Below are 23,702 nucleotides of genomic sequence, written 5' to 3' on the forward strand. Positions count from 1 at the left end.
AGCTCTGGAGCTGCTTTGGAAATGCAGTTTTTCCATCAAAGGAAAACGTAGATTTATGTTTACTCCATGAGGAGGGAGATAAACTCTTCCCTCTTTCCTGCTTTTCCCACCACTGCCTCAATTTTGGATTATGAGGGTGAAAACATGAGGATATACGTTGAGTTCAAGCCTAGAGGGGAAAAAAAAGCTTTCTGCAAAACTTGTTCTATTTGTCTAACAGTGAAAAGATGTAAATATTTGTAATTTATTTCTGTAAATACATGCACGTACAAGCGTCATTTTGAATATTTTAATTTTTTTCTCAATACTTCCCAACTGACTGTATTTTAATATTTTTTTTTTTAACCCTTTCCAAGCCACACCATTCCCAAACAGTTTCAAGTGCTTTACCTGTGACAACGCAGTGGACAACTACAACTGCAACCGATGGGCTGAGGACAGGTGGTGTCCTGAGAGTGAGTAAGGCTGGAGGAGGAGATCCCCGTGAGATTTAAATTTGCTTTTCCCTGACTCATCCCTTGGAGAAGCCTGGCTCCTTCCTGGCATTCATGTGCCAGCCCAGTTTTGGTGTTGCTGATGCTGAGTCAGGTGATTTCTGCTGACATGATAATTTTGGCCATTCCAGAACGTAAAGAAACAGTGAAAAATTATTTCTCTCCATCTCTCTCAGTTTTATATAACAAAAAATGCAAGCACTTTAATTAATGTTACTATTTTAATATTAAATTAAGTATTAATATTAAATTGAATATTAATATTTTAATATAACATTATTTTAAATAATTTTAATATTTTATAATAAATCAGTATTATTTCCCTACTATTAATGTATTAATATATTAATTATATTATAGCCTATATTATATATATGTTTCCCTGTGTATCTACATAATGATAGGCTTTCCAAGAGTTAATTTTAATCTTGTTTAAAAAACCTGAAGAATTTAATCTTTATTCTCTTCAGAGTGTAAAGCAACAGTGAAAAATTCTTTATCTCCATCTCTCTCAGTTTTATATAATATATAACAAAAAATACTAATATACAAGTATTTTAAATAATGTTAGTATTTTAATATTAAGTATTAATATTGAATTGAATGTTAATATTTAATTATAACATTCTTTTAAATAATTTTAATATTTTTAATACATCAGTATTAATTACCTATTATTAATATATTACATTTTATAATACAATACCATATATTATATGTATGTGTCCTGTGTATCTACATAATGATGTGCTTCCCAGGAGTTAATTTTAATCTTCTTTAAAGCACCTGAAGAATTTCCTCTGTAGCTTTATTTTCTTCAGGGTTGTAAAGCAACAGTGAAAAATTATATCCATCTCTCTCAGTATCATATAATACATATAAAAATACTAATATACAGGTTTTTAATAATAGATCAATATTAATTACCTATGTTTCTCTGTGTGTCTATATAATAATGTGCTGCCCAGGAGTTAATTTTAATCTTGTTTAAAAAACCTGAAGAATTTCCTCTGTAGCTTTATTCCCTTCCCTTTGGATACCACCCCAAAATTTCCTGTTCTTTGTGGGCAGCAGGACCTGCCTGACTGGGGATCACACCTGTGCTGGGGAGGATAAAACTCAGAGAAGAATGGGAATGTTTCCTCATTTTTCACCCCGCTGACACTCACGGGAGCGGTGGGAAAGGGGAAGAAGCAAAGCGGAGGAATGAGGAAACAAACCTGAAACCACCCAGGAACGCGCTGCCAAAAGGAGGAGAGAAATAAAAATAAACGTGTGGATGATGGTGCTAATTAGTGATTTCAATCAAAGCAGCCTTGCTGGAGGTTTGAAGGATTTCGCAGTAATTAATTCCTTGCTAAATGCTGTTGATGAAGTTGCAGACAGTTCTGAGGAGCCATTTTCTGGGAATATTTTCCTGAGCTGAGTGTAGGAAAAATGTAGGAACTGTGTGTAGAAACAGCGTTTTGCAAAGGTGCTCCAAAGGATCAATCAGGGACTCAAAATCCGCCGTTGTTTTGGCAGGTGCTCGCTACTGCCTGGCCGCTCACCTCTTCACAGCACGAGGGGAGAGCACCTCGGTCACCAAGAGATGCGCCACGGGCGAGGAGTGTCACCGCGTGGGCTGCCACCGCCGCGGGGACAGCGGCCACACGGTCAGTGCTGCGCGGGCTGTTCTGCTCCTGATCCTGTGCTGCTCCTGCTCTACTCATACTCTGCTCCTGCTCTGCTCCTGCTCCTGAGCTGCTCCTGCTCTGCTCCTGCTCTGCTCATACTCTGCTCCAGTTCTGCTCCTGATCCTGAGCTGCTCCTGCTGTGCTCCTGCTCTGCTCCTGCTCTGCTCATACTCTGCTCCAGTTCTGCTCCTGATCCTGAGCTGCTCCTGCTCTGCTCCTGCTCCTGAGCTGCTCCTGCTCTACTCATACTTTGCTCCTGCTCTGCTCCCGCTCCTGAGCTGCTCCTGCTCTACTCATACTTTGCTCCCGCTCCTGAGCTGCTCCTGTGCTGCTCCTGCTCTACTCATACTTTGCTCCCGCTCCTGAGCTGCTCCTGAGCTGCTCCTGCTCTGCTTCTGCTCTGCTCCAGTTCTGCTCCCACTCCTGAGCTGCTCCTGCTCTACTCATACTCTGCTCCTGCTCTGCTCCTGCTCCTGAGCTGCTCCTGCTCTGCTCCTGCTCTGCTCTAGCTCTGCTCCTGCTCTGGTCCTGTTCTGCTCCAGTTCTTCTCATGCTCTGCTCTAGTTCTGCTCCTTCTCTGCTCCTGCTCTACTCATACCCTGCTTCTGCTCTACTCCTGCTCTGTTCTGAGCTGCTTGTGTTTTGCTCGTGTTCTGCTCATGTTCTGCTCTATTCATATTCTATTCCTGCTCTGCTCTGCCCTACTCCTGGTCTCCTCCTGCTCTGCTCTGCCCTGCTCCTGCTCTACTCCTGCTCTGTTCTGACCTGCTCGTGTTCTGCTTGTGTTCTGCTTGTGTTCTGCTCGTGTCCTGCTCCTGCTCTTCTCCTGCTCTACTCATACTCTACTCCTGCTCTGCTCTCCTTCTGCCCTGCTCCTGCCCTGCTCCTGCCCTACTCCATCTCTGCTCATACTCTACTCCTGCTCTGCTCTCCTCCTGCCCTGCTCCTGCCCTATTCCTGCTCTACTCCGTCTCTGCTCATACTCTACTCCTGCTCTGCTCTGCCCTGCTCATGTTCTGCTCATGTCCTGCTCCTGCCCTACTCCTCCTCTACTCATACTTTACTCCTGCTCTGCTCTGCCCTGCTTGTGTTCTGCTCATGTCCTGCTCCTGCTCTACTCCTACTCTGCTCATACTCTACTCCTTCTCTGCTCTGCCCTGCTTGTGTTCTGCTCGTGTTCTGCTCATGTCCTGCTCCTGCTCTACTCTTGCTCTGCTCATACTCTACTCCTGCTCTGCCCTGCTCCTGCCCTGCTCCTGCCCTGCTCCTGCTCTACTCCTACTCTGCTCATACTCTACTCCTGCTCCTGTCCTGCTCCTGTCCTGCTCCTGTCCTGCTCCTGCCCTGCTCCTGCCCTGCTCCTGCTCTACTCCATCTCTGCTCATACTCTACTCCTGCTCCTGCCCTGCTCCTGCCCTACTCCTGCTCTACTCCTGCTCTGCTCTGCCCTACTCGTGTTCTGCTCATGTCCTGCTCCTGCTCTACTCCTACTCTGCTCATACTCTACTCCTGCTCTGCCCTACTAAATGCGCATTTCTCTCTCAAAACCACCCTGAATTAACCCGCCTAAATCAATTAATTACCCTGAATTAACTACCCTGAGCTAACGACCCTTTTCTCGCGGCAGGAGTGTGTTTCCTGCTGCGAAGGCATGATCTGCAACGTGGAGATCCCCACCAACGCCACCAACGCGGTGTTCGCGGTGCTGCCGGCGCGCAGGACGGCCGCGGGCAGCCGCACACGGCCCAGCCTGGCGGCACTGGTGGCACTGGTGACACTGGTGACAATGGCGCTGTCCTGACACAGCACCCCCAGACAGAGCTGCTGGGACACTCCCCGCGCCAGGAACCTCCGGGATCTCCAAGGAGAAGTCGCTGATGTTCCCTCATCCCAGCAAATTTAAGGAAAGGACATCCTGAGCTCCTTGGGTGTTTTGGTGGGAATCCTTCCCGTCAGTATTGAAAATAAACCCCACAAAAACCCCCCGCTGGTGGGGCAGTGGGGTGGACTCGAGTTTTGGTTCCCTGTTTCCTGAGGAAAATGCACATTTTTTTATGTTTTGGGACGGAACCGTGACAATCACAGTCAAAAGGAGCTTTGGGTGGATGATGTGGAAAGGTGGGAACTGGATTTAAATCTTTGATGTGCATAAACAGCTCAGAGTTTCTTATCGAGGTGTGTTTGAGATTATCTTGATTTCACAGAGAACACCTCTGGTTTTCATAGAGAGCAAGTATGAGGTTGTTTTTTTTTCTGCTTGATCGGAGCTCTCATTTTTCCTGGCTATAATACAAAATTAATTACTTTCTTTCTGTAAAATGTCTCATCCTCCTCCTGTTTAAAGCTGTGGGAAATGTAGAATTCAAAAAAAATCCTGTTGGAGCACCCAGAGGAGAATTCCTGATCTTGCAAAGCAAAGGGATTATTTCCTTGCAATTTAGTGTCCCCTCAGAATATCACAAAAATATTATTTTTGTGATATTGGGATATCATGACTTTGAAATTGCAGCGACTGCCAAGCAGCTTCATTATCTTAAAAATTCCAAATGGACACTTGGAGGAGGGAGCTCTGCTGTGTTCCCTCTTGATTTGCACAGGTTTTTCCCAGGCATATTACTGTCTTGATGGATGTTTTCAGGAAGGATGGATCACTTAAACTGACTCAAAAAAGAGATTGGGAGCTGTTCCCTGAAAAATTTGAGTAGCTACAAATTTGGCTTCTTTTACATGGATATTACCTTAATTATTTGCTGGTTTGTGTGATTAATTATATTCAGTTGTTAAAAAGATTCTGAAATATCTCCAGACTTGTTGACATTCCAAAATTTCCTCCACAATATTCTTAGGATGCAGAAAGGTGTCTGAATTCAGTCTGTGGCTTCTGGATGGGTGATTGTGCAGCTACAAAATTTGGATGGAAAAGGTTCTTGATATCTGAGTCAAGGTTTTCCAAGATCTGGATTCTCATGGATCTCTCTCATTTCTCAAGATCTGGATTCTCCTTTTCCATATCTGGATTCTGTGCCATCTAACAGGGCTGGAATTCTGCTCTGGAGCTGGGCTGGGAGAGCTGGGAATGTTCCCCTGGAGAAGGGAAGGATCCAGGCAGAGCTCAGAGCCCTGGGAATGTTCCCCTGGAAAAGGGAAGGATCCAGGGAGTGCTTCCAGCACATTCCAGGGCCTCGAGGGCCTCCAGGAGAGCTGGAGAGGGACAGGGGACAAGGGATGGAGGGACAGGAGCCAGGGAATGGCTCCCACTGGGAAAGGGGAGAATTGAGTGGGATATTGGGATGGAATTCCTGGCTGGAAAGGTGGGAAGGGGCTGTGCTGGAATTCTCAGAGAAGCTGTGGCTGCCCCTGGATCGCTGGAAGTGTCCAAGGCCAGGTTGGATGGGGCTTGGAACAAGCCTTGAGAAGCTGCCCCAGAGCAGAGTCTGGACAGAGTCACAGAATAAAGCAGGGATTTATTAAAGGATTTATTAAATTTATCTCCTCCATGGATCCACCTTGGGCAGCACCAGAGCCCAGCCAGGGCTGCACTCAAGGTGAACCTGATTTATTAAAAAAAATACAGATATTGATGTAGTACCGATATCCAACTGTGATGGACAAAAACTCTCAAACAGTTTAAAGTTAGAAAGTGAATGTTTATTCTACGCCAGGCAGCGTGTGGGATCTCCCAAATCCACACCGCAAATTCCAGGTGATTATAGAGTCTTTTTATCCATACAAGTATTGAATACCCAAAATACAAATACATATTCATCATTTTGGTACATCCCATTCCTTGCTTCGTATGCTGATCATTTCAAAATCAATTCAGCAAATCAAATCAATTTGTTCCTTGAAATGGGTCTGTGTCCCTTCCATGGGGAGGGGTTCCAAAATGAGGAAGTCAATGAAGTCTTCCTCGTTCTGGCCTTTCTACCTTTTCAATGCCAATATGACAAATGAACTCTTGGTAGAACTCCCATTCCTTGTCTTCAGTTGGTTTCAGAACAGAGGAGCCCCACAATTGTCTTATGTTCCTAAAAGCTATTTGTTATTTTCTATATTCTTCATTATAAACCCAGCTAACTAAACATTGTGCTGACGAGCAATCAATTATTAGTTGACTACTAACTCCTAACTTCATCAAGGCCTACTCATTTATTTTAATTAATTCTAGCAAGGCTTATCTTTAACCATTCCAGGATTCTCTGCTGCTCCCATAATTACCTTCATCCTTCTGCTCCATCAAGGACTTTTCCAGATGAAAGCATTTTTTTTTTCTGGTGGAAAAACCATTCCAGAGTTCTCTCTGCTCCACAAGGAATTCCTCCAAGTGGAAGTTGGCTCCCACATTTTGGGTCATTGAATTTTTCCAGCGCAAATTGCTCCTAAATTCAATTTTTGGGAATAATTCTTCCAATCTCAACATGGTCTTGTATGAGTTGCTGTCACTCACAATAATCTTAGTTCTGAGGGTTTTTTTTTAATAGTGGAAATGCCATTCCAGAGCTTTTGGGACCCTAAAAATCTGCTGCAACAACAAAAAAATGACATTTCAGGAGGGAAAAATCTCTGTTTTTTTCCTTGGATGAATGATTTTTTTTTGTTTTTCTCCTCACTGAAAAGTGAAGAAATTCTGAAATGAAAGTTTTAAACCTCATAAAATATTTCTGCTTCTGGGAAAGAATTGTTTGGGGTGAACCCCAATAAATCAACTGAAGGTTCAAGGATGCAGCCTGGGCATGAGAAAGGATTTGATCTTGGATTTTATGTTTTAAAATCAGAATTTTAGAATTCCAAGGGTGGAGAATATTACGGATGAGTTGTAATCATTTGGATGCACCAATCCCTTTGTTATGGCAAATTTTGGGATTATTTTAATGGAGAATTGAATATGCAAATGTTGTTAATGCAATGCACAAAGAGGCACTTGGTAGAAGAAATACTGAATTTAAGAGGGAATTTCAGTTTTTCCCTTTGCTTCATCTTTTTTTTTTAATGGAAAACCCTGCTTGGATTTGATGTTAAATACTGATTTTGGGGGAAAAAACATGCTGAGAAAAGAGTATGAAAATTCACCATATTTTTGGCAGGATTAATGACTGTACAGAAATCTGATCTTAATTTATGGCAGAATTTTAATATTAAATATTTTCAGGTATCAGGATTATCAGATCTCTGTCTGAAAAACTTAAAAAAAAAATATTATTGGATTTGATAAAACCAATTTTCAGTTATGTCCTTGTCTCAGTTTGGGTTCAGATGTTGCAATTTAAATTGCAGATGTTGTAATTTAAATATATTCAACTTTTAATTGATAAAACCAATTTTGAGTGATGTCTTTATCTCACTTTAGGTTCACAGATGTTGTAATTTAAATATATTCAACTTTTATTTGCCTAAATTCACTCCATAACTTTGGGAATAATTTTTCTGTAAATCCATAACTTTTTGAACCTGAAAATAATTCATATATAATGGCAAATCCATCTGTTTGTGCAGTTAAATGTATTTTTTATGATATATATCTGTGTGTAATATGATTTTTATTTACATTGCACTGGACAGCCTGTAGAAGGTTTATTTTTAAAACTTAAATGCTGATAATTCTTCATTATCCAGTGTTTGGATGTTTTCTTATTGCTGTGTAACTGCTTTGAGTTTTCTCCAGAAATGGCACTTTTAATAAAAAATATTCAAATATTTTCTGGTGGAGAACGTTTCTCGTGACAAATATTGCATGGTAAAATCTTAATTTAAATTAAATTTAAATTCAATGCTCTGACTTCAGCATAATTTAAATTTCCTTTTCTTTGCTGTATTCCAGGATTATTTTTGGGATTATTTACCCTGCCTTCTTTAGGATCCTGTTACAGACCCTTTGTGCCCAGAGATATTTAAAAAACTTGAAGAAAATTTAATTTTATTTGCATTTCTTAAGTTCTGATTGCTGGAATTATTGCTAAAATAATTGTAGTTTTATAGTATTTTAATGAAAATAAAATGAAATCTAATTTAATCTGCTTTTGGCATCAAGGAGAGGCAGAAAAAGCAGCTGCAGGTTGGGGAGAGAGTGGGAAAACAGAAATAAAAAAATATATTGAATATTCAGAATTATTTTTGAATATTTAAAGGGGAAATTATTTAAGGGTTTAAAGGTCACCTCACAAAGTTCATTTGGGGCAATTTGTCCCAGTTTCATTGTAGGTTGTTGGGGATTTTTATTTTTAAATATAGTGGGGATATTTAAACTGTGGGGATATTTATCTTAGTATTTTTTTAGGTTTTTTTATATATGTATTTAATTTTTTATGGACTGTGTAATAATTTGGAGGTTTTATAATTTATATTTATCTTTGATAATTTAATTTTTTTTTTTTACTTTTTGTCATTTTTAAAGTTTTGGAGAGTATTTTCAAATTTTTTTTTTTTTTTGTATCTCAGTTTTTTACTTTTATTTTTCAGTGGCTTTGAAACATTTTTTATCGTTTTTCTTTCTTCTCCTTTTTTAACCTCTTTTATAAATTTTAGTTTTTGCTTCTTTTTTCTTTGTTTCCTTTCCTTTTTTCTTCCTTTTTGGGTTGGTTTTAACCTCATTTTCTGATTTAACAGGACAATGAAGAGCAGTGGGGACATCCAATATCCATAAATATTCTGGAAATCAAAAAACATGGAAAACACAAAACCTCTGGAGAAACTATAATAATAACAATAACAATAATAACAATCGTAATAATTTATTTAATATAATTGATATAAATATATTGATATATTAATGATATAGTGTAGCGATAATAAGTATTATTAATTTAATAATAATTATTAGATTAATTCTAGTGAATTATAATAAGAATATTAACCTATGTAGGAGGAGGATGATTTTTTTTCTTTAATTATTATTTTAATTAGGATTTGTTTGATTTTTTGGGAGAGTTCCTGGCAAGGTTTTTTTAGTCTTTTGTGGGTTTTTTGTGTGACATTTTTTTTTTTTTATGGAAAGAAGCAGGAAGATTGGTTAGGCTCAGGTTAGACCTAAGAAAAAGGATCTAAAATAAATGTGGAAAAAAGAATCTAAAATAAATGTGGAAAATCCTGCTGAAAAAGGGGGATTGGGAATGTGCAGGAATTAGGAGAGGAGGAGCAAGGGATCTGGGTTTGGTCATCCCAGTTTGGGATCTGTGTTTGCACATCCCAGTTTGGGATCCGGGTTTGCACATCCCAGTTTGGGATCTGGGTTTGGTCATCCCAGTTTGGGATCCGGGTTTGATCATCCCAGTTTGGGGTCTGGGTTTGGTCATCCCAGTTTGGGATCGGAGTTTGCACATCCCATTTTGGGATTTGGGTTTGCACATCCCATTTTGGGATCCAAGTTTGCACATCCCAGTTTGGGATCGGGGTTTTCACATCCCAGTTTGGGATCTGGGTTTGGGATTTGGGTTTGCACATCCCAGTTCGGGATCTGGGTTTGGGATCTGGGTTTGCACATCCCAGTTTGGGATCCAGGTTTCCAGATCCCAGTTTGGGATCCAAGTTTGCACATCCGAGTTTGGGATCTGGGTTTGCACATCCCAGTTTGGGATCCAGGTTTGCACATCCCAGTTTGGGATCTGGGTTTGCACATCCCAGTTTGGGATCGGGGTTTCCACATCCCAGTTTGGGATCTGTGTTTGGTCATCCCAGTTAGGGATCCAAGTTTCCACATCCCAGTTTGGGATCTGGGTTTGGGATTTGGGTTTGCACATCCCAGTTTGGGATCTGTGTTTGCACATCCCAGTTTGGGATCTGTCTTTGCACATCCCAGTTTGGGATCTGGGTTTGCACATCCCAGTTTGGGATGTGGGTTTCCACATCCCAGTTTGGGATCCAAGTTTGCACATCCCAGTTTGGGATCTGGGTTTGGTCATCCCAATTTGGGATCTGGGTTTGCACATCCCAGTTTGGGATTTGGTTTTGCACATCCCAGTTTGGGATCCGGGTTTGCACATCCCAGTTTGGGATCCAAGTTTGCACGTCCCAGTTTGGGATCTGGGTTTGGGATCTGTCTTTGCACATCCCAGTTTGGGATCCGGGTTTGCATATCCCAGTTTGGGATCTGGGTTTGGGATCTGTGTTTGCACATCCCAGTTTGGGATCCAAGTTTGCACATCCCAGTTTGGTATCTGGGTTTGGGATCTGGGTTTGGGATTTGGGTTTGCACATCCCAGTTTGGGATCTGGGTTTGGGATCTGGGTTTGGTCATCCCAGTTTGGGATCTGGGTTTGCACATCCCAGTTTGGGATCTGGGTTTGCACATCCCAGTTTGGGATCTGGTTTTGGGATCTGTCTTTGCACATCCCAGTTTGGGATCTGGGTTTGGGATCTATGTTTGCACATCCCAGTTTGGGATCCGGGTTTCCACATCCCAGTTTGGGATCCAAGTTTGCACATCCCAGTTTGGGATCTGGGTTTGGGATTTGGGTTTGCACATCCCAGTTTGGGATCTGGGTTTGGGATTTGGGTTTGCACATCCCAGTTTGGGATCTTTGCACATCCCAGTTTGGGATCTGGGTTTGCACATCCCAGTTTGGGATCTGGGTTTCCACATCCCAGTTTGGGATCCAGGTTTCCACATCCCCGTTCCGCTGACACTCAGCGGAGCAGAGAGTGCAGCTGCTGCTGCTCCCGGAGTCGCTTTAATTCCCAAAAACCTTTTTCCAGGGGAATTCCTGCCGGCAGCAGGAGCGCTCCCGTCTGTCAGCAGCCCTTCCCCAGCTGTCATTCCCCTCAGCTCCCTGCAGCTCCTCTGGAATTTGCTGTCCTGGGGCCAGGAATTTCGGAGCTCCCCCCTGACCCCCAGCCCTGGCTGCCATCAGCCCTGCAAATCTCTCTGCCCTCAGTCCAGATGATTTTGGAGATAATAAAAGTGGCTGGATTTCAGTGGGTTTTTAATTTTTAATTTTTTTTTTGTTGTTATTTTACTGTTAGGAAAAAAAAAAACGAACCAAAAGGGTGGGGAGTAACTGATTGGAGAAGGGTATCAGTGATTTGGATAACAGAAAAATCTGAGGGATAAAAATAAGGAAAAGCTTCCATAAACATCCAGAGTGCTGCTGAAATGGAGCCTAAACACCATTCCAGGAATCTTTGGGTCCATCCCCCTCACGATGGAGGTTCCAGAGCTCTCCTTGTCTTCATTCCCTTCGTTTCTGCGCCTCATTCCCATGTCTTGATTGATTATTCCAAATTTTTATCTTTTTGTTTTTGTTTTGTTTTTGGTTTTGGTTTTGGTTTTGGTTTTTTGTTTTTTGTTTTTGTTTTTGTTGCTGTTGTTGTGATGGGGCTGAAGGCACCTTTGAAACCCAACAGAAATCCTTGCAGGCTCTTTTTGGGCTCTTTTTGGGCACTTTTTGGGTTCTTTTCGGGCTGTTTTCAAGCCCTTTTCAGGCCCTTTTCACTCCCTTTTTAGACCATTTTCTGGTTCTTTTTATGCCATTTTCAGGCCCTTTTCAGGCTCTTTTCACTCCCTTTTAAGACCATTTTCAGGTTTATTTTAAGATCTTTTCAGGTCCTTTTCAATGACTTTTCAGGCTCTTTTTATGTTTTCTTTGGGCCTCTTTTAGGCCCTTTTAAAGGCCCTTTTCAGGCTCTTTTCAGGCCCTTTTTGGGCTCTTTCCAGACCATTTCCGTGCTCTTTTTAGGCCCTTTTTGAGCTCTTTTCAGGCTTTTTCTAGGCTCCTTTTATGCCATTTTCAGGGCCTTTTCAGGCTCTTTTTTGGCTTTTTTTAGGTTCTTTTTAAACTTCTTTCAGGCTGTTTTCAGGCTCTTTTTACGCCCTTTTCAGGCTTTTTTTACGCCCTTTTCAGGCTCTTTTTGGCTCTTTTTTGGTTCTTTTTTGGCTCTTTTTTTGGCTCTTTTTTGGCTCTTTTTTGGCTCTCTTTTGGCTCTTTTTTTTTGTTCTTTTTTGGCTCTTTTTTGGTTCTTTTTTGGCTCTACTTGGGATCTTTTTTGGCTTATTTTGGGTTCTTTTTTGGCTCTTTTTTCATTCTTTTTTGGCCCACTTTTGCTCTTTTTTAGCTCTTTTTTGTCTCTTTTTTGGCTGTTTTTTTGGGGTTTTTTGGCCCTTTTTTGGTTCTTTTTTGGCTATTTTTGGGTTCTGTTTCCCAAACCCCAAGCCATACATGCAACAAGGACACATGGCCTTTATCCTGCTTTTTTCCCTGCCCAAAAGCTGGAGGCCAACATCTCTCAAGAAGGGAAGAATTAATGTGAGGCCTCAGGCTAAAAACTCTCAGGTTTCCTTTTCCCTCACAAAGTGAAGCAAAAGGATCCATCTGCCAAAAAACCCGAAACTTTACAAAATAAACTGGGAGGGTTGTAAGGAAAACCACTTTGGAGGGGGGGAAAAAAGCTATTTTTGTTTTATTATCATGGCTAGCTTTGGTTTTTCACCAGGAAGTGCCTCTGCAGGTAAAATAATTAATTAAAATAGAATATTTTTTTTAAATCCCATTTATTTCTCCAAACTGCAAGTCTTATCATTATTTTGTGCCTCTTTTCTGGGGTTTTATTAGGGATTTTTGGTCCATTTAACCAGATTTCACCAGAGTTAACAACATCAAAACTTATCTTGCCCTGATGTCCAGATCCAGCTTTTTAAATCCCTGATACTCTCAAGGATTAAGCAGTAATTGAACCTCTGGAAAAGCTTCTCTTCATAAAGATTTTGTGGGGAAAAAACCCTAAAATGAGTGGTTTGAATGTTTGAGTAATTCTAATTCTTCTCCTGCAGTTGCACTATGTAATTACCTCTATATTTGCTCTCTCTAAAGTAATATTTGTGTGTTAGAAGAGATATATTAGAAGGCAATCAGCCTGGTTTAATTAACAATTAATAAATGTGATTTTATGTTACAAGTGTTAACAGTGTTAAAAATGTTCATAAAGAATAATGTTAAAATGTTAATAATATAGATCATATTTAAACAAGGAGATAAATAGATGTCTTTTAGATCTAAGAACATAAGTAACCATAATAGGTATGAAATAGCTAAAAATATATAAATGCAGTATAAAAATAATCTAGAAATAAATACAAAATAAATAATAATATTAAAAATGTTAAGATAATTAAACCAGGGGCTAAGCTGGACATGTTTGTCATCCCAGCCAGTTTTGTGTAACCCCTGGCATTAAAAATTTAAATTCTGGGGCATTAAAGGACTAAAATGTCCTTTTTGAACTAGAAAAGGGAGGGAATGACTGAAATTATCCTCACTTTCAATAACAAACAGGGTTGAATTTTGATGTTGCTGCAGTTTATATTTTGCAGAATCCTTAAAAAACCCCCAAAAATACCAAATCCACATTTCCGTGGTCTGTAAATCAGGAGGAAAACCAGAAATGTTGCCCCAGAGAGAAAAAAAATCATCATTATTTCTATTAATCCAAATGGTTTTTATTGCTGAAGCTGCCAGAGGTGCACTGAGAGCAGATTTTGGAGTGGTTTAAGCTGATGACTGATCCTGCCTGGGTTCAAAGGGGACAGCCAGCAGGAACACGAAATTCCTGCCAAATAAACCCGCAGCAATTTGTCTCACGTGAAAAGCTTGGCTGGCTCTGCCCTCCTGCCTCTCTCTGTCCCCAGCCTCCGTGCAACAACACCAGTTTCACCCAAAAATCCCCTAAAAACTACCAAGAAGGGGGTGAATTTGAATTTTTTGGATTTTTTTTTATTTTTTCAGTCACAATCCAAGGTATTTTTAATTATTTTTATTATTATTTTTATTATTTTAATTTTTATTATTTTTAAATTATTTTAATTATTTTTATTATTATTTTTAATTAGATATTTTTAGCCACTCAAAATGTGTATTTTTAGTTCTGATTAGTTATATATATATATAGTTACATATATATATTAGTTATATATATATATATTAGTTATAAGTTCTATAATTTTATTTATATTATATTTTTATATTTTTAATATTATTTATATTACACTTGATATATCTTTTATATTTTATATATTATTTTATTTATAGTATGTTATTCCATAATAATATAAAAGCTTATAAATAAATAAATATTTAAATAGAAATATTTAAATAAGTATTTAAAATAGAAATATAAATAACATATAATATTTAATTTACCTGTTTATTTATATGCTGGAATGCCTTTAAAGCCCCCCCAAACCTGCTGATTTCCCAAAGTGGTGTAACCCAAGCGTTGGGCACTGATAGGGGGCAACAATGGTGTTATTCATGCTGGGTTCAGGGACTGAAAATGAGTTTGAAGAGGCTGAAAATGATGAAAGGGGAAATAAAGGCTGGGCTCTGCTCCATAATTATGGAGGAAAAGGGTTTTTTGGGGGGAAAATAGCATTTTTTTTTTCATTCCAGGGAAGCCAGACCCACTGCTGGCTGTTTAACCAATTTCCTAAGTGAAAATCAGACACATTAAATATATTTTATAGAATCAGACACATCAATATATTATATATAATGTAAATGTATTACATTAAATATATAAGAAGTATTTAATAATATGCTGGGCCAATAATATTGGTGTTTTTTGTGCTTCCAAGCAGCTTTTCCCTCCACCCCTTCCCATTTGGGATCTGATTCTTCGGGATGTCAGAGCCAAAACTCCTGATTTCACTGTGGATGAGTGGTTTTTAAAATGTAAATAGAGCCAGTACTTCTGTCTCAAGAAGAAATGATAGGATTAAACTGTAAACAAAGAGAGGGGAAGAAAATTCTCCTTAATTTAGTTTTTTGTCTGTACTTGAAGGTAGTCATGAGCTCGTAATGGTATGTGAATATTTTTTTACTTGCAGGTTCTCCTTCACAATATCAAAGTTCAGTACAGTGAGGACAGAATTTATATAAGTATGTGTGTCATGACAACCAGTCTAATAGAAATGGCCTTTTAAAAATTCACTGAGTATTTATATTTTACTGCCTCTGCCTTCCCTCTCCCTGGGGACAACCTCTCCCTCTCTTAAAATGCTCCTCCACTTGAGGTCCAGGAAAATAGGATTAACTCCCTAAATCTTGCACGAACTCTTCCATAAATCCCCCCACTAAAATAATATCACCCATAAATCATTCTGCATGAGCAAATTGCTCTCGAAGGCATTTTGTTTCATGCTCCCCTTCCCCCTCTCCAGTTTCTGCCATCAATCTTTAAGGCAGCGATCTCTTCCCAGCCTTTCAGATTAACAAGATAAATTATTCACTAATGTGTTGGGAAAACAAGTTAGAACTCCCAAACACTGCTTGGAGTGTCCTGCATCCCTGGAAAAGCGCTGGGACTGCTGATCCTTGTCAAGTTGCTCCAAATGTCTGGGTTGAGGAGTTTTTGGAGTGTCCAAGGCCGGGTTGGGGGAAGCTGAGATGGTGGAAGGTGTCCCTGCCATGGAAGGGGGGATGGGATGAGCTTCAAGGTCCTTTCCAACCCAACCCATTCCATGAATCCGCTGTGCTCGGGCTGAATTTATTGTCCCTTTAAAGGGGACAACCTTTAAGGAACCTTCCAACCTTCCAGCCTTGAAGGAGCTTGCCCTCTGATTCATGCCAGGTAAAATAATGAATTAAAACAGAATTATTATTTTTTTTAAATTCCATTTGTTTCTCCAAACTGCAAGTCTTATTGTTATTTTGTGCCTCTTTTCTGGGTTTTATTAGGGATTTTTGGTCCGTTTAATCAGATTTCACCAGAGTTAATGAAATGTCTGTGGGTTGAGCAGCTCCCACCCTTGGGCCTCTCTCTGATGTTGTGAGGTTTGAGCTCTGCTCTTTCTTCTCCCTCCCTCTGATGTTTTTCCTCTCTGCTGGTTAAGCCCCTTTTTTTCTCTCTCTCTTTCCTGCCCTAAATCAGTGGTGTGGGGTGATGTGGGGCAGAAGGCTCTGGGGAGCAGGACAGGGAGGAGAAACACAGGGAAAAGCAGGAAAAAGGAGGAATGTGAGGCTGGGGGAATTGGGGAAGATCAGGATCACCAGAGCTTGTCTCCCTTTCCAAGGAATCTGTTCCTGTGGGGTTGGATTGAACCCCAATCCAAAACCATGTTGGGAACATGGGATGGGTTGGGTTGGGTTGGGTTGGATTGGGTTGGGTTGGGATGGGTTGGGTTGGGTTGGGTTGGGTTGGAAAGGACCTTAAACTCATCCCACTGCCATGGCAGTGACACCTCCCACTGTCCCAACCTGGGGAACTTCATCTCATTCCCATTCCTGATTAAAATCCTTGGCTCTCCCCTTCCTGCTGCTGTTTGCCTCTGCATTCATGATCCTTGAGCAGGAAATTATTTTTTCAGCCTTTCTGTTGTTCACGCAACGAAGTCATCTTGGTGATGAAAATTTTTTTTCTGGGATGAAAATAGTCCGGAGAAAATGAGTTTCCACTGTGCTATTTTAGGAACAGAATCATTCAAGTGGCAGCTAATGAGCTTGAAAATGTGCCAAAAAAAACACTATCAGCAGGAAAAAGTGTGAAAAGGAGTTTGACTCCCACAGGTTTCCACTTCCAAGGAAGCAATAAATCATAGTCACCATTTGAGATTCCTAGTGAAGATTTGAAAAAAAATAATTAAATCTGAATTTTTAATTTTGCAGGATGAACCACGAAAGCACGTTTAGAATTTTTTTAAGATATCTGTGCATTCCAAGAGGGAAAAAAAAAAAAAAGAAATTGGGAAAGCAGCTCTTTTGCAAATCCTCTGCAGGGCAAGGGCTGGATTTCAGTGGATTGTGCAGGTTGGGAGCGTTGTGTGTTGCCCAGTTACTATCGGGGAGCGTTTGTGGGAGATCTGATCTCACATTCCTGCCTCTCCTGTGGATCCCAGCTTCTCCCAGGTGAGGGATTTATCTCTGCCCTGATGCAATTTTCCAGCTCCTCTGGTTTCTGTGAGGAGCAGACAGCTCGGCTCCATGCCTGGGACACGAGAGCGTTCTGGGGAGGGAAGAGAGAGGAGAAATTTTGTTTGTCCTTCGATAGAAATCCTTCCAAATATTGCCTGCCTTGGAACAGCTGTAATGCCACAATTCCCATTTGAAATTCCCTGGAAATTGCTATTAATTTGGGGGGAAAAAGTGAGGTTGTTGTTATAAATATAGTTTATATGTTATGTGATATTATAGATATAAAAGAGATGGAGGGACAGGACACAGGGAATGGCTCCCACTGACAGAGGGCAGGGAGGGATGGGATGTTGGGAAGGAATTTCTGGGTGGGATGGAATTCCCAGAGAAGCTGTGGCTGTCCTGGATCCCTGGAAGTGTCCCAGGCCAGGCTGGACAGGGCTTGGAGCAGCCTGGGACAGTGGGAGGTGTCCCCTGGCAGGGGGATGGAATGGGATGAGCTTTAACATCCCTTTGAAGCCAAACCAGTCTGGAATTGTGTTCAGAACCGCTTCCAGAGCGAGGGCTCAGCTGAACTCTGAAGTGGAAGTGCCAGCTTTGTCCTCCAGCCTGGTTTGGTGGCAGTGCCAGGAGCCAAAGGGACATGCAGGGGACAGCACCAGGAACAAGGAGCACGTTGGGCACGTCCCGGATGCCAGGAGTGAGCCAGGAAAAGGGAATGGCCAAAGGATCTGGGATCAAACCTGCTGGGGAAGGTCCTGGCAGGTAACTCAGCCTGGCTGGCAGCACTTCAACCACAGAACATTCCAGGCTGGAAAAGCCCTCTGAGGTCATTGGGCCACCACTGACCCGTCCCCAAGTGCCACATCCACGTGGCTTTGAAATCCCTGCAGGGATGGGGACACAACCACTCGTGCATCATCGAATTTGTATCCCAGGAACTCTCTGCTCATCCCAAAAAGATGCTGGAGCAGCAGGAAGGAAACACAGCTGGGCTTTCAGAGCTCTGCCACAGTCAGCTCTCAGCACAAGGGTGAAATAACTGCATCAAATTTCTCCAGGCCATCTTTGCCTTCAAATTCCCAAAGTTTATCTCATCTGCTCTCACAAAGATTCCTTTTCAGCCAGCTTGGGAGCAGCTTAAAGGAAAAATGAAGGAAACAAAGATGGGATCTTGGAGTGATGTCTCTTAGTGAGACCTCTGGAACTTCCTCATTAACTCACAGCAAATGCAGACATCCAAAATTGCACCAAGATTTTCTCCCCTAGCCCACAAATAGTCTGTGCTGAGGGTCCCCCACATTGTCTCCATCTTCTTGGCTTCTTCCCAAAGCAGCTTCTTTTGGCACGCTGGAGCTGATGGGAATGATCTCGTAGGAAGAACAAAGTGCATTTTTTTTCCAAAGGAAATAATAAATCTGCTGCAGGCTTTCAGAGCCAGCTGACATCATCAGCAAGGGAGGCTTGTAGTGTGTTTTGGGAATGTAGGAAGAACACAGATGTCAGTTTGGACCATTCACTTCTTAACTCTAAAGAGGTGCAAAGGATTTCCCAGTGGATTTCCCCCTTTCTTTTGTTTGTTTGATTTTATTTTCACAGAATCCCGGAGTGCTTTGGGGTGGAAGGGAAGTTAAAGCTGATCCCATTCTACCCCTGCATGGGCAGAAACACCTTCCACATCCCAGGCTGCTCCAAGCTCTGTCCAGCCTGGCCTTGGACTCTGCCAGGGTGGAACATCCACAGCTGTGGTTGAAACAAATTGAATTTTATTGCTGGAGAACTTCAATTCCAGGTGGAAAGAGGAAAAACAGCAAGAAATCCTCCTAAATTGTCCAAAACTCCTTAGGAGCTCTCTGGTGTTTACATTTTTCTGTTAATCCAAGAGGAAGAGTGGCTGGAATACAGAGACTTTGATTTCATTCCCAATTTTCCACCAGAAATTCCACAAAAGCTCCAACCCCACCTCTTCTTAAGTTCCTTCTTAGTTTCTACTCTAGGAATTAAAGTCCTGGCAGATAATCAGAGACAAACAGGGTCTCTTTCATTCCTGTCATTTGTCTCCCTTCTTTGGCAAAAAAAAAAAAAAATTAAAAAAAAAATTGTGGGGAACAAATTAACCCCTTTTTACACCGTTAATTATATACATATATATTTTTTTTTAATTATTTTTATTTTTTATTCCATGCTTTTTCCAGCTGCTGCTGATCCAGGAGTGCTCCTTCTGTGGAGCATTTTCCATCCAGCACAAGGTCTCACAGCTGGAGTTTCTACGCTCCGTCCCTGCCTCTGGAATTTTCTTCCTGGCCCAGGAAAGGCTGGCAGAGCAGGAAAAACACCCTGTGAGTTGTTGGCTGAAATCTGCTTCTCCTTGGCCACGTTAACAGTGGAGTTTAGAAATTGTGGGGTGTTGTTCAAACAGACCACACACCTCAAATCCTCCAACCCCATCCTTGAATATTTCCACGTTCCCACACCTTCTTTGGGACACCTGGAATTGTTTCTCCTTGTTATGTTGCCCCTGTGCCCTTGAAATATTCAGATTTTTCCCCTCCAACTTTCCTTCACCTGCCCATCTTTCTTCCCTCACTCTTCCCTGGAATATTTCCCTGTTTATTTCAGGTATTCTTTTTTGTTTGTTTGTTTTTTAATTGAACTAGGGATGTGTTAAGTTTTGTTCTATCACCCAGTTTCTCTCACAGGGATGTCCAAGAGGAATTGTATTTGGGAATTGTCATGGAAAATTAAGGGATGTGCTGAATTCCTTTTATTTTTGAGGTGCTTTGCTGATGGGGTTTTAAAATGGACAGAATTACAATTCATAATTATTTATTTTTTTCCACTGTTCAAATGATTCTTAAGGCAGGAAGTGAAATGAGGGAGACAGGAATTCCCAGTTTATCCCGTTCTTCCTAAAATGCTGGGATTTAATAACACGTTTCCAGTTTTACCACTGGGAAAGTAATCACCAATGCTGGACACCAGCAACACCATGGATTTTTCCTTTTTATTCCTTCTGCAGGACTGGAAAATTCAGTCTTTAAACTGCTCCTTCTGGCTGTGAGTATCTGTTGAAGGTTATTAAATGTTGTTAATTATGTCACTAATTCCAGGTGGAACCCAGGAGCGTTCGGGCATGCAGGAACCTCAACCCCACATTTGCAATTTCCTTGTAAAACACTTAAAGCTTGGGATTTATCTCCATTCCATGTTGGCATGGAATCTTCTCCCAAAAAAAACTTCATTTGGTGGAATTTTGGTGGCGACTTTTGAGCTCGAAGTGTCCGAACTCAATATTTTGCATGTAAATTTTAATATTTTGATGGCGTTTCTTGGATGTAAATTTTAATATTTTGATGGCGTTTCTTGGAGGTAAATTTTAATATTTTGATGTCGATTTTGGGCTCTTTCTTGTGGCATTGCTGGGTCTCGGTGATGCTCCCTGGGTCAGCACACAAACACCTCAGGAACTGAGGTTTGGAGGAATTAGGGGACACCTGGGGGGTCATAATTTGGAAAATCTCGGGATACAGCTCTGGGATTTCTGGGATTGAGTTAGCACATAGGGCTGGGTCATATCCACCCTCTTATCCACCAAATCCTTCTCCTCAGGGCTGCTCCAACACCCAGCCCCAATTCTACCAGCCCAAAGGTGCTTTGTGCTCCAAAACCTTGGTCTAAATCCAAAGGTTTATAAAAAATTAATCCCCCTTCAAGGATTACCTGCAATAACCAAACTGCTTTTCCAGAAACACCAAACGCTGGGTGCTCTTTGCTTCAGCAAAGGTTTAAATGGGATTAAAAGTGGCAGAAGGCTTTTTAAAATGAGGATACATTAAAATTTCATTTAGTCAGACGTGTTTTGTTTGGTGCTGATAGTGGAGAGCTATAAATAGTAATTATAAGTTATACTCAACAGCAGAATTACTGATCTGAGACACAGATAAAGCCCAGCTTTGTGCTAGACTAGACTAGGTTTGGTGAGCAGAAAATTAAATTATCACAGTCCCAGTTTAGCTCTTTCCCCAGTGTTTATGGGGAATTTGAGGAATCATTTTCAGCAGCTGATGGTACTAAAAAAATCAGCTTTCATCTCCCTGAGCCATGAGCTGAGCATTCATGAGCCACCCCGAGCTAGAAGTGAATAAAAGCCATTGAGAGCTGGCCCAGAAGCCGAGGGCTGAGCTGCAGCTCTTGGGACAGACTCTGGGCTTCATTCCTGGCCACTGAGGGAGCGTCTGGAGAGGGGTGAAAATGAAATTCTATTTTTGCTGAGTGCCCAAAGGCAGAGCCACAGCCCTCCAAGCCCATCCTGAAGGAGCAGATGTCCCCCAGCAGCAGGACAACGCCAGGATTTGTTCTCAGCAGAGCTGGAGTTGCCCTCTCTGAGCACTAATTCTTTTGTGTGATATTTTTAAATTGATGAGTTCGTATTTGCTGTTAATAACTGGATTTTGATGCTCCAGGATTTCCCAGTTTGGCTTGGCTTGAGACACCCCTACTTGTGGATTCTTTATTTCTTTTCTGCCAAGGTCAGGATTAAATGTGTGATGGGATTTCTTGCTGGGACTCAGATGTTTATTAGTTTTTATCTCTGTCACAGTCTCATGAACCCTGAGTTCTACATCTCTCCACTCTAACAAACTAAAAACGAAGCTGTGTCTCTCTCTGTACAAGGCTTTTTATGGAGAAACTGTCCAATTAAGAAATGACACCTGAATTATTTTCACTTTTAACCCAATAACCAACCACCTGTGGCCTGCAATGGGGACTTTTTAATCCAATTGTACAAAACCACCCAAACCCATGGAGAGGAGAAGGAGGAGAAGGAGGAGAAGGAGGAGAAGGAGGAGAAGGAGAAGGAGAAGGAGAAGGAGAAGGAGAAGGAGAAGGAGAAGGAGAAGGAGAAGGAGAAGGAGAAGGAGAAGGAGAAGGAGAAGGAGAAGGAGAAGGAGAAGGAGAAGGAAGGATAAGGAGAAGAAGAGGAAGAAGAAGAAGGAGGAGGAGGAGAAGGAAAAGGAGAAGGAGAAGAAGAAGAAGAAGAAGAAGAAGAAGAAGAAGAAGAAGAAGAAGAAGAAGAAGAAGAAGAAGAAGAAGAAGAAGAAGAAGAAGAAGAAGAAGAAGAAGAAGAAGAAGAAGAAGAAGAAGAAGAAGAAGAAGAAGAAGGAGGAGGAGGAGGAGAAGAAGCAGGAGAAGAAGGAGAAGAAGGAGGTAAAGAAGGATCAGCCTCCACCCTAAAACCTCCACCTTGCTTTATTTATATTCCTATATTCTAAACCCTTACACTTTGAGTTTTCCCCCTGTGATATCACACATTTCTATCCAAACTCCACACCCACAATCCCAGTTCTGCCATTCCATTTTGGAACCTTCTCCACAGCCTCAGGTCAATGCAGTGTTCTCCTGGCAGCACAAAAATCTGATATTCTCAGCACCAGGCTTCCAACACCTCCTGGGCTGTTCTGGTAAATGCTGCCCCAAATGCCCCAAATCAGGGCTCAGACTCAGCACGTGGCTGCTCCTCAGGAGAAGAGAGAAATGTCTTTCCCAAAGAATCACCCAGCTTTTTGTTTTTTTAAGGCTTGACATCAATTACTCCCTTTAATCCCCACCTCTGTATGGGAGTCTTAAAAGGATTCACAATTTATTCCACGGCTGACGTGATTTTACAAGTCCTTTTCACAATGGGGTTTCCCACAAAGGTTTGAAATCTCCCTGTGCACGCACACACAGGCAGGGAGGGGTTCACTCTGTGGGTCCTGATGGGATAAATTGATTCATCTAAAACCCTTCTCAATGAGACATTTGGACCTCCTAATCTCCCTGCAGGACCATGAAGCTTTTGTAGCATTCCCCAAAATTTGTAGCCCTTCTAATCCTGATTTTGGGTTGGGATTTCTTGATTTCTGTCAAATTTTTCCTCTTCCTGATGCTGTCCCAGAGCCTGGCTGCTCCTTTTGGTTGTTTTGATTCGTGGGGATAATTCACATGCTCTGAGGGCAGCAGACAGATTGTTCTGTTCTATTCCTGGGGGTAAATATGGAAATAATTAGGGTGTGTTATTAAATCCCGTGCATCAGGTGAGGGGTTTGGGTCTGAACCTTCTCAATGAGACATTTTGACCTCTTCATCTCCCTGCAGGACCACGAGGCTTTTGTAGCATTCCCCAAGATTTACAGCCCTTGTTAATCCTGATTTTGGGTTGGGATTTCTTGATTTCTGTCAAACTTTTCCTGTTCCTGGTGCTGTCTCACTGCTCCCTCTCACTAAACTCCTTGTTTTGCTCTGATTGATTCGTGGGGATGATTCACAGGCTCTGAGGGCAGCAGACAGATTGTTCTGTTCTGTTCCTGGGGGTAAATATGGAAATAATTAGGGTGTGTTGTTAAATCCCATGCGTCAGGTGAGGGTTTTTGGTCAGATGGATGATTTGAGCTGAGTCAGGAGGGTGTCCACCCTCTGTCAGCAATGCTCAGGGTCTGTTCCACTCTTCTAATCTCTGACAGGAGAGTTCTTTCCTTGCCCATCTATTTTTGGGATGAGGTCAGCTGCCACCACCCTCTGTAGCGAACCACTGAAGATTTGCTGTGCCTCAGCCACTTCCACAGCTGCCACCTGATAAAATCCAGGGAGATGCTTCCTTTAACTAACAGAGGGGGGGATTAAATTGGATTTTAGGGAGGAATTCATGTTGGAGCAGC

At 41.6% G+C, this 23,702-nt stretch overlaps 1 protein-coding gene across 2 annotated transcripts in view; it reads left to right on the plus strand.

Annotated features, from left to right (window-relative positions):
* Positions 1–7,866, plus strand: part of LYPD6B (LY6/PLAUR domain containing 6B) — a 45,303-nt gene extending 37,437 nt beyond the window's left edge. For both annotated transcript variants that reach the window (XM_072931753.1, XM_072931754.1), the window contains 3 exons: positions 357–455; positions 2,019–2,149; positions 3,798–7,866. In XM_072931753.1, the coding sequence (XP_072787854.1) occupies positions 357–455; positions 2,019–2,149; positions 3,798–3,971 (404 nt within the window). In that variant the 3' untranslated portion in view covers positions 3,972–7,866. The remainder of the gene's footprint in view (positions 1–356; positions 456–2,018; positions 2,150–3,797) is intronic.
* The last annotated feature ends 15,836 nt before the right edge of the window (positions 7,867–23,702 follow it).

Source organism: Taeniopygia guttata, chromosome 7 (genome assembly GCF_048771995.1).
Source record: "Taeniopygia guttata chromosome 7, bTaeGut7.mat, whole genome shotgun sequence".
Classification (NCBI taxonomy): Eukaryota; Metazoa; Chordata; class Aves; order Passeriformes; family Estrildidae; genus Taeniopygia; species Taeniopygia guttata.